Source organism: Meriones unguiculatus, chromosome 1 (assembly GCF_030254825.1).
Source record: "Meriones unguiculatus strain TT.TT164.6M chromosome 1, Bangor_MerUng_6.1, whole genome shotgun sequence".
Lineage (NCBI taxonomy): Eukaryota > Metazoa > Chordata > Mammalia > Rodentia > Muridae > Meriones > Meriones unguiculatus.
The window spans coordinates 167,727,073-167,742,598 of NC_083349.1; the positions used below are offsets into that span (position 1 = coordinate 167,727,073).

General features: G+C 44.8%; 1 protein-coding gene across 4 annotated transcripts in view; it reads right to left on the bottom strand.

Annotated features, from left to right (window-relative positions):
• Ntm (neurotrimin) overlaps nt 1-11,297 on the bottom strand; it is a 966,537-nt gene extending 955,240 nt beyond the window's left edge. For all 4 annotated transcript variants that reach the window (XM_060371216.1, XM_060371208.1, XM_060371199.1 and 1 more), the window contains exon 1: nt 10,874-11,297. In XM_060371216.1, coding sequence (XP_060227199.1) covers nt 10,874-10,955 — 82 coding nt within the window. In that variant the 5' untranslated portion in view covers nt 10,956-11,297. The remainder of the gene's footprint in view (nt 1-10,873) is intronic.
• Nucleotides 11,298-15,526: the final 4,229 nt, after the last annotated feature.

Genomic DNA, 15,526 nt, shown 5'->3' on the forward strand with positions numbered 1-15,526 from the left:
GATTGCTGGGTAGGAACTGGAGACTATTATTCAAACAAGATCGTTGCCTTGGGAAGCGGACAGGAAAGTGAAATGCCACAGTGTCTCAGAATTCTAAGAGTCTAAAAAAAAAAGCTTTAAAATTTGATGATTAAAATGCTTGGTTCTGCACAAGGTTTTAAGAGCACAAAGGCAATGAAAAATGATGCCAAAAAAAGCAAAAAGTCTTCAGGGAAAAGGAAGGAAAACATGAAAATAAACCCTGATTTCTTATTTCTTTTAGTATTAATGAAATGATTTGGCCATCTGTGGATGCTCATACATTAAGGCAAAAGCCGTTGTGCTGGTTGTTTTTGTCAACTTGATCCAAACTTAGAAGCACCTGGGAAGGAGGAATCTCCATTGATGAATTGCCTCTATCACATAGGTCAGCAAGCAACTCTGGTACATTTTCTTGATCAGTGATTGATGTGGAACCATCTCATGCTAGGCACGTGGTCCTCCTGCTGAACATTTCTGTCAAGCTTGGACAGAAATTAGTCTGGGCAAGCAATGAGAAGCAAGCCTTAAGCAGTGTTCCCTCATTCTCTGCTTTAGTCACTGCTTCTAGGTTCTTGTCTTGGGTCCCTGCCTTGGCTTCTGAAAATGAGGGTGTATAACCTATAAGCCAAATGCACACTTTACTTCCCAGTTGGATTTTGGTTATGTTGTTTTGTAATAGCAGTAGCAACCTAATTAAGACAGCCCTCAGTCATTTCTGTGTCTGGCCTAAGCTGCACCTTGGCTATTCATGAAGTGAATCAGACACCCTCATAGAATGCTTAGGGAAGAGGAGGAGAAAGGCAAGGTTGAAAGAGGCAGAAAGTAAGCCCTTCACCACCTTCCTCTTCTCCATATGAATATGTCTGTATACCCCCCTCCTTTGCTTTTGGTTTTTTTTTCTTTAGCCCTCCAGGTCCCTGCTTGGCCCTTCTGCCGTGCGTACATACTCAAGTAGAGAACATTGATTTCCTACCAGGATTTCCTCACTGACCAATCTATTTGCCACTTGAAGAACTGGTTTTTATTCTACAGTAATTCCACCCTGAAACAATGAATTCTGCAAAGATAGTTACATAGTTACCCATAACACATGACTTATTGGTACTAGACAGAATCTATAACAAAAGATAATAATAGGAATGATTACAGAGAAGTGTGGACAAACACAGCATGGCAGGAACTATATGGGATGACATATTTAGTGTCCAAATAGTATTGTCACAAAAAGCAATGGACAAATCAAGCAAGAGGACCTTATGAAAGGCACACTCTGGAGTCAGGTCTTTGTATACACAGTGAAAATGCACAGATATAGGATAAGAAAGATTGTAATAAAAGCTTGCTGTAAGCTAAAGTTAGAATATTATATGGCCATTAGGATACCCAGAGGATATCAAGGCCTCTTTCCGTCTTTTTTCTTTTCCTTTCCTGTTTTCTTTTTCTTCTGTCCATAACATGGACTGTTACTTTGGCTCCAGCTCCTGTGCTGAGGGTGCTAAGACAATAAGTCATTCCATGACCTCCTGGAGATCACAGCCTGAAGGAAAGGCACATGTAATTGGGTAACTACAGTGACATGCTATGGATGTTAAATATGAAATTGCATACTAGCGTAACAGAGCTACAGATAAAGAACAAGGCTGTTCAAAGAGATACCTTGGTGGCAAGTTTGTACTGAATTACAGCAAAGTATTTTGAAGTAGCCAAGGGCAGGTGGAGTCTAGCCACAAGCAGAGAACAATATTCATGCACTTCTAAGAGAGAGAGAAACACAGACAATTCAGAGCCTCTGGTAAACTAAAGCTAAACCCTTAGGTCTTCCATGCCTTGTCAAGGGACTACAACTCCACGCTTCTAAGACTTGGAGTGAAGAGCCATCACAGCCCAGACATACTGGGAAACAAATATTTGAAGAAGCTCATGGAATAACCATACTAGGGATGTGGTTCAGTGTTAGCATGCTGATTGGCATGTGTAAGATCCTGGGCTGAGCCACCAGCATCTCTAAGACAAAGAAAACAGTATACAGAAGAGTCACAGAAGAACAGGTAGAGCTCTTCTGTGGAAGGTCATGTGACAAGAAAGAAAGAAATTTTGACATTTTGAACCTCATGGAAAGACAATGGGAAGAGAATCATGCTTTCAAATATCTAAGAAATATTCATCTAATAGAAAAATCAGATCAATTCTGTAAGTTGTAGATTAAAATGACCATAATACTATCTATCAGATAGTGTCTAGACACATTTTCAGTGTTAACTTATTTCTTTAATCATTTTAAGAGCCTTACAAAGAAATTCTATGATTGCTTCATTTTATTGAATAAGAAACTGAGTCACACATAGGATAATTCAAGAGCTGGGAATGTAGCTCAGTAGTAGAGAGATTTCTTGGTGGACACTGGGCCTAGTTCATCCCCCAGGACCACAAGGAAATGGAAAAAAAAAGGTTAATTCAAAGGCTAAAGTTCTTAAAGTAAGAGGCATCCAAGCAAGACTTGGCCCCAAGCCAAGCCAAGGGCGTGTAAGTTATAAAGTTGTTCTAGGGTAAAGAAAATTTCTCTACCTCACCCTACATCCCATCTTCCCTCAAGTCCAACAGTTAAATCAGTACTTGATCAGAAGGAAATGTCTCACTTTGTGTTACTGGTAACAGACCCTGGGAACCCCCAGCAGCTGTGATGAGGAGGTGTCAGAGCTCAAAGGGAAGGGTTGAATAAATCATATTGGAAGTCCCCCTAGGCTTGAGCTAGTTGTAATTCTAGGGTTGTCTGACACAGCAGGGTGAATTCTTTGGGGCACCAGATGGTTGTGTGGGTTACCCAGTGACTAAACTTGGCTCCAATCTGCACAGTAGCTCCGTAATCCACGTGCCTCTCCGATCTGCTGACTCCATCAGAAAAGTAACAAGCTCTCACTCCTGTGTGGCGGGCAGGAACTGACCTGGCATGGAAAGCAGAGCCAACATCACAGCAGTCTAACAAATGAAGTCTATGATGTGACTGCTGTTGAGCTGCTGGAGATGAGTCTTCCTTAACCACATGAAGGAGGTAGTGGCACAGAGTGACTGATTCCCCAGGAAGGAAGGCAAAATTTGGATGATGAGGGACACTCCCTCCTTGCCTTTGAGGGAGGAGTTTCATCCCATCCATGACTCACTTCTGCTTAACACTCACAAAGTCCATCTTAAACATATTTATTCTTGACCTTCCCTCAAAGACCTCCTCAATTTCTCTTGCAAGAAACCTTAGAGATAGGTCAATTAGGACTTATTATAATCCCTTATTCCTTCTGCCTGCAATGCTTTAACTGGTTAATCTTTTCCTTGCACCCTAAGAAGGCCTTACAGGTAAATAAATATATGCCTTCACTTACAGAGAATGCCTTACACATGACACTGTATGTTGAGTTTGCATGCACATGCACATCACTTGCAGGCTCTAACTGTGTTCAACCATCTGTGACTGTTTATATTTCCAGCTTCCTGTAGGCAGAAACTTGTTGTGAGTGTTTTCTTCTAGCACCACTACCTATCAATAACTACACTCAAAAAGACTATTTGCAGAATTGCCAGATGCAGAGTTTTGGAATGGGACTTTAGAATCCTTTGGTCCAAAGGATTCTATTTTAAATTAGGAAGAACAAAGTCCATCTCTGGGTGTGTCTAACCCAGGTGTGTCTAACTGAAAATGCAGAACATTTTCAGATGGCTTTCTAGGTGTAGTTTTTGGCCATGCTCTGAATTGGAACTTCATGGTGGGGGGGGGACTTTTTAAATGTTAGTGTTGGGCAGGGGGAGGGTTAAATTTATTCTGGGGTGGGGTCACAAGGAGATTCTGAGCTACCTGGTCTGTGACAGGGACTGACTGTTGGCTTTTGCATAAAGCTTTTTGGGTAGTTGGTGGTTTGGAATAACTCACTTAGAGTTGGAGGAGATTGAAAACAGACACAGGCTGAGGATTTATCTCAGCTCCTATCTGCTGAAGGCTGTTGTGGCTTCTGAAACAGAGTTAGGAGAAGAATTTCTCTAGGATTGTGCACTTGGAAGAATTGTGGGCCCAGGAAAAAAAGTTTTATTCCATGAGAAAAACTACAACAATCACTACTGCTATGGAAGATGGGAATACAGGCAGAAGCAGCCCCCCTTAACTACTTGGGCTGCACTGTGGGGCCAAGATTGAGCAGAGGAGAAGCTCAGCCTCCTCTGGACATACAGAGCTAAAAATCCAAACAGGCAGATAAAGAGACAATGGGTATATAGAACCACCATGCAAGTCGGCTTCCCAAATAGTATATAGTAGCAGAGGAGAATAAATGCATGTCTTCAGTTAATGAAGCATTTGGATTGTCTTAGAAACCTGAATTAGGGGATGTTGACCAGTAACCAGTAAGTTCTTAGAGAAAAGACCTATGTGTCCCATTCAAAAGCCAAAGGAAGAGACTAGCTGTCTGAGGCAAGTATTTCCTTGGCCTAGTCACAAGTATTCTCTCTCTACCATCATTGGCTTTCTTGTGCTGTGCAGAAGCTAGGACACAAAGGAGGGGGTCTGTCTGTGGTAAGTGGCAGTAGTGCTAAGAATCACCAATTACTCAATGATGAAAACCAGTGGTCACATGACTAATGGACTCTCATCTGCTTCCAGCTTCATCGTGCCAGATATAATGGAAGGCATGTCAGATTTCTAGGAGTACCTTCTTGGCAAGAGCAACAGTAATGAATGGCAGAATCTATCTCTGATTTGCAAGAACACAGAGCCAAAATGTGCCCACCTTTTCTCAGTGCTTCCTCAAGCAAGGACTAAGGGATGGTTACTTTCTTACCATGCTATCATCATCCACACAGGAGTCCTGACACTGCATTGAGTCACTTGCTTCAAGGGTGCTGTTTCAAGACAAGACAAAATTGTGATAGGTCTTTGGTTTTGTTCACTGATAGAGTCATAGCACCTTCAGTACAACATGAAGCATAGTAGGTGCCCAAAGCATACTTCTTGGTGATTGAACCAATGATTCAACCATAGAAATTTTCTGGGCTCAGAGTTTGGTATCACTTCTAATCATAAGCAAGTGAAGCCAAAACAAGCTGGTCTTTTGATCAGTCTTTTATTAATGCAAAGGCTAATGTTCTCACAGAAGCTAAAAATAAAAGGAGACAGAAAAAATCAAACTCAGTAACCTAAGATGTTCTCAGTAGCAGGAGTGAAGAATGTGTTTTCCAATATTTGATTCTTAGCTTGACAGTCTCTCTTGAAATCCTCTCTTCTCAGCAATGAAAATTTGAGTCTTTGTTGGTTTGTTTTGCAGTTTGCAAATGTCTTATGGAGCTCTTCTGGCAGGGCTTCTGTTTTTCCTCTTGCAAATAAATAAAAGGCCATACCTTTAATATGACTTACATAAGGGATATTCTGTGATTGACTGTCATGATTTCAGAAGAAGAAAAGTGTCAGGAAAAGGGGTGGGAAATAACAGGAAAAGGGCAAGTATAAAATGCAGAGGAGAAGATAAAAACAGGATAAGCTGGGTATGAAAAACTAGAGAGTCAGAGACACTGAACAGCTGAAGACCATGCAACAGCATCCCAGGCATCCCTTCTGGGGATGAGTGAACTTACCACGGTTCATGGGCCCTACTTCTCCACTGCTCTGCCCTAAGGTCTGGGCTCCAGTGTGCTAGGAAGACTGACTCTCCCCTCCTGTGGGAAGCAGAGCAACCCCTGCCAGCTTGACCTAGATCTGTCAACTGATCAATTACCACTCCCAAAGAAAGAGAAGGGAGGACAAGAGGAAGAAGGAGAAAGGGAAATAGAAAGCGTCTAGAAGAGAGGAGGTCTGGAGGAGAGAGGGAGACCAGCAGTCGAGGATGGGAGGGAGCATGGCTGAACTCACATACAGCAGGGAGAGTAAGAGCAGACTTAATCCTGAAGGCAACACAAATAAAGAAAACTCAACAACGAAAGAAGATACAAAGTTTTCAGAAATAACGAAGCGCAATTAGTTAAAACACAGGGACTTTTTTTTTTTCCCACACTTTGCTGATTCAGAGTAGTGTCTCCTTTCTACTCAAAAAACTCTTAGCTCTAGCTTCCATCCTTCCCCGTGGTTCCTGCCCCCTGCACCTCACATGCTAGATTACACCCAGATGCAAGGCTCCTTTCACAAATGGATGGGGATGTGATCCCCATGTGTTTCATCCTGAGACCCCATCTTCTCTCCAACACATCCTCCACTGCAGTGGAGAAGCCCCACCAGGATAGAGGAGAGTCTGGGGAGATATAGGAGAGTGTGTACCCAACCTGCAGCTACCAGCTACCTTATGTTCGCATGTTTCAATTTTTATGTTTAATTTGTTTTTATTGAATTTCAAATGACTATAGACATAAAGTAAACATGTAACAAGCCAATAGAGCAGAAAGGAAGGAAACTGCATAAATACAATCAGTCTCAGCATGGAGTTACACTTAGCACCACATGTTCAGAGTGTTACAAGCATTAATGAGTCCTTACAACACCCAGGGGAGTCACTCCCTGGCCTGTCAGGCAGGTGGGGAGACAGGCTCTTGGAGAGAAATATTTATTTTCCCTATAGAAAACACAGGGGAAAAAATGAGCCCAGAGATGCTCAGGTTCCCAGCTGAGCTAGACTCAGGTCACTAGAGCTGGCTTGACACCTGGAGGCCATCCACATGGGGTATTTGAAGTCTGTAAGGCCTCTGAGTCACTAGTGATGAAGAAAACTTTACATTCTAGTCACTGAGCAAGAGGCCAAGAACTCCCAGCCACCAAAAAAAGCTTGGCAGAAAGTCAAATCTCAGGCTTGCCAGTCTTGACCCCTTTTACACAATGAGGGTCATCAAGAATATTCCAGATCTTTCTAGCACATGCTTCCTGGATGTGACAGACTCACATGGGCAATAAAGCCTCACAAACTCTGAGGCTTCCTAAGATACTGAAGGCTCACTTTAGTCTGAGAGAAATCCCAGTTTGTCTGATCCATCCGTGACACTCAGCAAGCGGCAGTATTGTTCATTATTCTCAAGTTCTGTGGAACTATATGTACATGGCAAAGAGATCCCACAGAATTGCTAGAAAGAAATCTGGGTTGGAGTTTCCTCCATTTTCCAGGAACCTAGAAAGGTATTTTAAAGTTGCTTTTTGGAACAATTCATTAATACCTACAGTGAAGGGGAAAAAGAAGAAAAGCCAGGGGTATGCATTATGGCAAATAAAAAAAGAATTATAATATTTTTATTTTGCTTTAAAAGAAAAAAAAAAAAAACCCAGTGGCAGAATCAGATTGCACCTGGTAACACTGGTAACTAAAGCTGCAGTTCCAGGAATGGCTTCAGCAAGGCCTGCTGCTTTTGTCTGGCACTGCTTGGTTGCCTGACATCCATGAGCAAATGTTCAGCGGTCCAGGACTTTAGGTAATGCCATCGCTAGCAGGATAGGTGGACAGGAAATGTCTAAGTTGCTTTCCACATATCATACCACGATAAGCCCCCACGTAGGCAGCTCCAAGCGTGGCGGACACAATACATTCTGAGGAGCATCCCTCTTATCCACGTACTTTTGGTCATGTTTACAAGGACCCACAATGCCCACTGCAGACCCCAGATCTCATCACCTCAAAATGACTATTGCGTGTTGCCAGTGAGGGCTGTTTGGTCTCATTTACCTCTTTCCCATCCCACAACTACCCAGCTTGGATGCTGAGGCCAACCACACACTTACAAAGAGTGAATGTTTGGTGATTGGCCTACCCCCATGGTGCCCCTGGCCTCAGCTGTGAGCCAAGGACAGTGTGAAGTGAGTCTGCTTTTCCTTCAGTTCTGTATTGCCAACAAGCAGCTTCCTTGATGTGGGAACTGAGAGGAGGAGAATTAGGAGGGTTGGAAAGGAAACTAACCTCACTAATGGAAAGGTGTTGAAAAGAGCCATGATCTCTGAAAGGAGGAACGGTTGGTTGCTAGAAAGAGAAAAGCTGCAGTGCACCCAGCCATTTGCTTTCAGAACCTCTACTGCCATAAGGCAGGCAGTGTGCTGGAAAGTGCCTCATCCTGCTTCCTCACTCTGTTCTCAAGAAAGAGCCTCTTCTAGTTAAGCAAGCCTGGGGCTTCTCAGGGCAGACCCCAGGGAGTTAATCAATGCCTCCCCTGCCTCCCAGCCCTGTCACACTAATCATTTTGAATCTTCTAAGGCCTCTACCTCCCTAAACTGGACCACCATTGCTAGTGGGTTGGGGGAAGGAATGGATCAGGGAGGCTGTCCCTAACCTGTCCCTAGTGCCATACACCTTTCCAAGAGGCAAGAGAGCCAGAAGTAGCAGCCGTGGGAAGTGTCGGCTTAAAACAAAAACAGAGGAGAAGAAAAAAATCGCCTTGGAATGTGTGCTGCATTCTAACTAGTCCTGCTGGGTCAATGCAATAGGGGTGGATTATTGCAGGCAAGACCTGGGCTGCCTCAGTAATTCTGTAAGTTTGATAAGAGATAGCTGGCTGCCTCTGCTTCCTTCCCTGAAAGTAAAACAGACATCACCTTTGCCTTGTCCCACCGGCATGTGGTATGGGGTTTCTAGGGGTCACACTGCCTTAAAATTGAGCAGCCTTGCTCTATTATGACACATGAAAGCCTATTTAGAACTCCCTGGATGCAGCCAGCACAAATAAAGCTATCACCCTCCTTGGGAAATTCAGAATTTGGTAGAAGGGAACCAGTTCTGAGAAACCCCTGTTCCCACCCTCAGCCCCCAAGACAGGAACAAGACTACTGAAATCATACTTCACCTGGGGAAATATGTTTCTTTCTCCTTCTCTATTCCAGGGGTTGTTGATTCGAAGTATGAGCAAATATTATGCTTCTCTGGATTTATTTCTAATGAAAAGTTATGCTAATTTATATGTAAATTCTGTTTGGCCCCGGGGCTCCTGGCAAATAGCCAATGGGGCTGCTGATGGTGGGATTCTGCAGTTGTCTCCAGGTTGGTGCTATAAACAGGATGGAAGCTCTTCAAGACAGGTGACCGAAGGTATGGATGGGTCTTCCTCTCCCATCCCCTGACACCTTACTCAACGCCTTACCTAGTTAGTTTCCATGTCTACTGTTAGAAAGCAAGGAGCTATTTCCCTGAGGGGAAACTTGAACTCAATTTCCCTACTGCCACTGTTAGGGCTGTAGACTCAGTTTGTGAAATCCTAGGTACCTGGAATAAGGACAGTACACACACACACACACACACACACACACACACTGATCCTGCTCTGTATTACGTAAGAGGAGTCAACCGAGGATGCCTCCACACTCTTTGCACTTCTACACCCCCATTGCCCAAGGCGCAGGATGGAGAGAGCGCTCAGAGATTGAGCCCCTAGGGTTAAGTGTGGCAGGCAGTCTCATGAATGTTCCCGCATGATCCTCCACCCTGGACCTTCTTGTCCTGGGCTAATTCTTCCAGCCTCCCTTTCCTCCCTAAACCACAGCCAAGACCCACACACGTTTGCATTTCATTCTTTTTTTTTTTTCAGCCTGGTCCCTCTGTCCACCTCATGTAGATCTGCAGAGCTCAGGGGCCATCACTCAGAAGGGTCAGAGGGACTAGAGCTTAGGTCTCTTGGGCGAGATCATGAGAACTCTGTACTGCACCAGGAGCAGAGGCGCAGCGGTGGGACTGCCATCCCTTTTCACTCTGCCAGACAGAACTTTCCTTTGGGAATGCAACTGCATAGGAGGGAGAACCTTGCCTCCCCCTCCTCCCTGCTTCGGGCTCCAAGCCTCTCGGAGAGCCTTCCAGGACCAAGCCTGTCAAAGTTTCTCTGCGTGTTTCAGTCTCTGAGTTCCAAAACCTTTAATCGTAAAGGGGCAACCTAGACCCCCGCCCTCTCCCAAAGAATGGAGGGAAGGCAAGCTGGTTAGCGGCCAATTTCATGGCCGGGATGGACTCGCAATGGGAGGACTGACACAGGAGTAGGGACCACACAGTGCAGCAAATGGACTCAAGGTGGAAGCAGATTCCCAAATGCACCTGAAATGAGCAGAGCAAAACACCGAAGAACCGTGGTCAGGGAGAGAGCCAGCCCCAGCAACTGCAGCCTGGCTTCTCCGCCAATAAGTAGACTGAAAATTAGCATTCGCCTCTTCGTGTCTCTGTCCTTTCAACTTAGAAAGGTTTTCCTGAATTTCAGAGCCCACCGCAGCCTGCCGCTGCTTGCACAGCCTTTTATCTGCTTGAAACGCCCACCCCCCACCCAGCCCCGCCACAAACACACCCCCAAACAGATTCAAAACTAACAGTTGTTCAGGCTCCTGCAAATGGATTTATTCCCTGAAGCCAGACTCCTGGCCAGCACCTTCCAGGAGGTAAGCGATTATTTCCATCCGGTATCCCCCACCTCACCCCCAGCTGCGCTTTGCTCCTTTTGGAAGCTTTACAAGTTCACTGGCTAATATTTAAAGTTTCCTCCTATAATTTCTCCCCAGTCGCATAAGCAGCACACTCGCAACCCGGCTGCCCTCTCCCATCTGCGGCGATCCCCTGCATACATGTGTGCTGGGCTGGGTAAGTGTGAAAGATGTGCATGAAGCCAGGGAGCCGGCGCACAGCCACGGACCCAAGGGGAGCAGCAGAGACACGTTTTACTTATGCACACACAGTCCCCTCATTTCGGTAGCAGCCAGAATCAAATCAATATTCTCACAGCCTTGTCTGGAGAATGAAGTCCCAGCCATGCTGGTTAAAATGTTCGCGCTTCCACCTGCAAACCGCGCAGCAGAGTCGACCCGGGAGGGAGCCTGCAAACGCTTGCAGCACAGGGTATCATTCCCTGGTGCTGCTGTAAGCAAATCAAAAGCCAGTCTTACCTTGGAAGAGGCACAGAGCCGCCAGCCCCGTGAAGATTGCCCACGAAATAGAATTGTGCATTTTTGCCTGGATGGTTTTCATATTTTTTCTTCTTTTTCTTCTTTTTTGTCAGGATCGGTTCTTTCTCTCTCTTTCCTTTTTTTTTTTTTTTTCCTCCTGATAGATTGTGCTGCTCTCAAGCTCGTCAGAGGAGATTTAAATCCACTGTTTTGCTGAAGGACACAACAAGGAAGCTGAGGGCGTGAGAGAGTCTGACTTCTCCGTAATTATCTCCACTCATACTCTGGCACTGAGGCACATTGTACAATCTGGCTCTGGACAGCCCTCCTACAAGCTGCAATCATTGGTTCTAATCCAAGGATTGACAGAGCTACAACACGCGCGCGCAAGCACACACACGCACTCACACACACACACACACACACACACACACACACTCAGGAATCATTTGCTGGGCAAATCAAGCTGATTAAAGAGACAGGAGCCTGGAGAGATGGAATGATAAATGCCACTTTGCCCCTTGTATATTACTTTCATTTTTTAAACTGACAGCAGAGCCCTGAGCATCCGGAAATCCCTTTTCTCTGGTGTTCCCAGGTCCCCTGAACTTAGATACACTTTGCACTGGAAAAAAAAAAATCCGTAGCCAACATGGCTTGCAGGAAATTTTAAAGGGTGCATTTTCATGCTCCGTGAAACTTGCAAGAATGAGTCAAATTCTATTTGTTGGTTCCTATTTTGCCTGCAAGGGAAGTATCATTCAGTGACAGATTTCTCCTCTCCTTCTCTTCAACCTTTCTGAGCAGTCACTTTGAAAATAATAAATAACTTTCTGTTTTCTTCTCCTGTCACTCTTCCTTCAGAAAGCCTGCATCACTCCTGTTTTTCATTCACTTAATTTTCTAAAGTCACCCATGTGTATACGGTCCCACGCCAAGCGATAAAGTGTCCAGAATTTGAAAAGACAGCCCACTGTTTGATTACAGAGAAGTGTCTGAAAGAGAGCAAGGCCCCTGCTACATGGCTCAGTCAACACCCACTAAAGAGCATATTGTCAGTGTCTGTGTTTTAAACCTCCAGGGAGACAGATTTAAGCTAGATGCACTGAAGACCATCAGATTGCTGCTTTGTGTGTTGTTATTAAATGGCCTCAGATGGTTGGAGACATTTATCTCCTTGATGATATGTAAGGGAGGAAATCAAACAGATAGCTAGCTAGCTAGCTAGCTAGCTAGATACATAGATACAAAGACAGATAGATTTTTGTTCCGAGTTCTAAGAACTAGGAAGCTCATTTTTGGCTACCCCTTATGGAAACAAGTTATATATTCTGAACAAAAGATGAACTGAGCCCCTTGCTGATGCTCACCAATTCATTTCAGCACGTATTTTAGATATTCCTCCAGACTGCCATTGTCAATTATACTTTCTGGTGATTCCCATAGAATTGTTAATGTATATATATTCTCAGTCTGCTCTAGACTAGAGCACCCACTGCCTGGTCATATTTATGGACACGGGAGTGAAAATAAATCAAGGCAGTACTGAGATTTGGGCCCACCCTAGAGACTCATTCTTCTTGCTTAGTAAGCGGCTATGTGAGCATCTCTCGGAGGTGGGCAGCCCAAACTCTGAGCAGTGGGACCCAAAGCATCTTTTTTTGTGCCATCTTCCAGGCCAAAGGAAGGTCTCTTTAGCTTTCTGAGCCTTGGGCTTGGGCCTTTGGCCAGTAAGATCAGAGAGCTGGAGATCACGTCCAAGGCATCTCGCTATTTAAAGGCGTTTTCTCTCTCTTCTTCTGCCATTCAGTTCTAATTCACATGTCCATCCAAATGCCCTTGGTGTCATGAGCTTTCCAGGACAAGAATCTTATCTTGGGTTCTTTTGTACAAGGCTCAGCATGGAGAAATGTATAATTAAATGCTCCAGGGCAGCAGGGACTCCAGGTGACAACAGTGCAAAATGGTCAGAAGGGAGGATTCCTTTTTACCTCCTCTCACGTCTTTCCAGGATGGTGACAAAGACCAGAATCACCGATCGTGTTCGGTGAGACTGGAGGGGGAGGGACACTAACATCTGTGGAAGTTCTCAGGGGAACTGCACAAATCTGTACACTAAGCTGACTTTTACTGTGCTCACACACATGTAGCAACAGTAAGGAGGTCACCACCACAGCCAGAAGTCACCAAGCCTCTCTTCCGTGCCAGGTAGAGCAGCAACACACAGTCTTTTCTGGTATTTTCACATGAAACCATCGGGGCCTGTGAAACAGCGTGCTTCATAATTATTACTCTGTCCATTTCACAGATGAGAACACTGAGGCCCAGAAAACACTTGCCCACCACTATACAGTTCTTAAGAAATAGTCAGGGTTTGAATTTAATCATCTATGTGTTAGAGCAACCTCAAGACTGAAATTCTATGCTAAGTTCTGTGAGGGACTCAAATGGATATTAAAGTTTTTTTGTTTTGTTTTTTACGTCTTAGCCACTCTCCTATTTTCAATGCAGTGAAATTATAATTAATACATCCAAAATAACAGCTCTATTAGGATAGAAAAACATACAGAACACTCTATAATGCTTTAAGTCTTAATCGAATTGCCAGTGGTTGGCACCTGTAATTGAGTCTATCTGCCAGCACCTGGCGAGTGACCGTTTTCTAGGCTAGCTTTCTGAAGTTGTTGGGAAAGTTCGGGAGTCATGATATGCCTTGAGGGGGACATAGAAAGAGTGGCTCAATAGCACAGGGAGGAACACTGTGGGCAGGTGATGCCATAAATTAGAAGCTAGCATTGGGGTTGCAATGGACGCGTCTGAGCTTCCTCTCACACTCTGCTGTGATGCAATGGAAAACAAACAAACAAACAAACAAAAAACTTTTTTTTAATTGAAATACAATTAAACCCAGGCCTCTGCCTGATCCTAGGCAATATTTTTCTGAGAGCAGGTGGGTGGTATAACCACCAATGGCACAGGGCAGGCAAGCTGAGCACATGCCAGGTGTTGTCCACATAGCTTCTTTTTTCTATATTATGTAAAAGAACGTCATACGTGGATCCTGTACTTACATCATTTCCAACACACCCTCTTCAGCTTTCACCGTGCTGTGCCCATCCTGCTCCTGCTCAAATTCACATCTTCTTTATTCCTAGTGTTACATATATATGCATATGTGATCACATATATTATTGTTACACATATATACATATATAAGCATATATATTATTGTTACACACACACATCTAGGGTGGGGCCCTGTGAAATTAGAGGTAATATGTAACCTGGTGTTGCTGTGCTGTTCTCACGTAGGTGGCCATGTTGCTAAGATTTTACAGGTGCAGCTCATATATAGAAAACCCGGCACCACAGAGGACAGATCCAGCTTCTGGCTCTTACAATCTTTCTATCCCCCTTTCTACAATGTTCCCTAAGACATAGGTGTAGGGGTTCTCTTGTAATTGAGGATGGGCACCCCATAATCAGTCGTTCTCTGAATTTTAACCTGTTGTGGATTTCTGTGATGGTTTCTATCTGCTGCCGACAGGTTCTTTGCTGAGGGTGAGAGCTACACCTACCTATGGTATCAGCTATAGACATTTTCAATGCAGCTGGGAACTGCACCAGTTTAGGACAGTGTCAGAGCACAGGGCCTGGTATCATGTCTCTCTAGGTCCGCATCCCAGTCGGCCCCCTAGAGACTGTGCGGCTCCTTTGGAGATATCCCAACTCCACATCTGTCATCCACAACAAGAGTAATTACCCCTCCATCCAGCCATAGCCACACATCACCGCCACCAAGTCATTTCCATTCATTTTTCTATTTTAACCAAATTGAGACTGATGTGGTTGAGCACCTATCAGTGGAAGAAGCAATCAGGGCCTGGGAATGGAGTCTCTCTGGGATAGTAGCTGCAGAATGGGGTACCCTTTCACTGAGTCAAAACGTATTCCTGAAGGATGCCGGACCCCGCTGGGTTGGAACTGCTTGCTGCCAACCAACCCCCCAGTATCCAAAAACGTGCTCCCTCTTTCTGAACTTGAATTTATCACATCCAGCAAGTGTTTTCAAGGGCTTCTGCATTTGGTACAAACACACAGTTAACCTTTCTGACAGAAGGTACCTTCTCTTTTCCTTTATTGTGAGGGGTGGCACCGCCCCCAGCAGACAGACCCATGAGGTCAGCTGACAGCTCATGTTCGTGGTTACCATTGGCAGAGGGAACCCTAGTATACTTTAGTGAAAATTTCGTCTGACCAGGCTCAGGTTTCACCGAGCGAGACCAGGTGGTGGAATCACCTCCCCATCTTCCATTTGTGTCTTCATTCTGTCAGGGTGTATGGCCCCAAACAGCAAGCCAGCAAGCCACTTGACCCTGTCATTTTGGGGGTGGCCTGTGTCTATGTTAGGGATTCCCGTGACAAGAAGCGAGGCACTGACTGATGAAGCTCTGATTGGGGGACATTTTGATTGAAAGGGAACCCTTGGAAGTCTAAGCTCCTTCCTCTCAATCAGAGAGATTTGAGCACTTCTCATCAGGGCTGCAGAATGAGCATTGATGGTTGGGGTCACCACATTCATATCATGTATCGCTTGTGCTCTGTACCAAGAGCCAGTGCCTCTACAGAGGAGAATGAGTGGCCTGAAGCCGA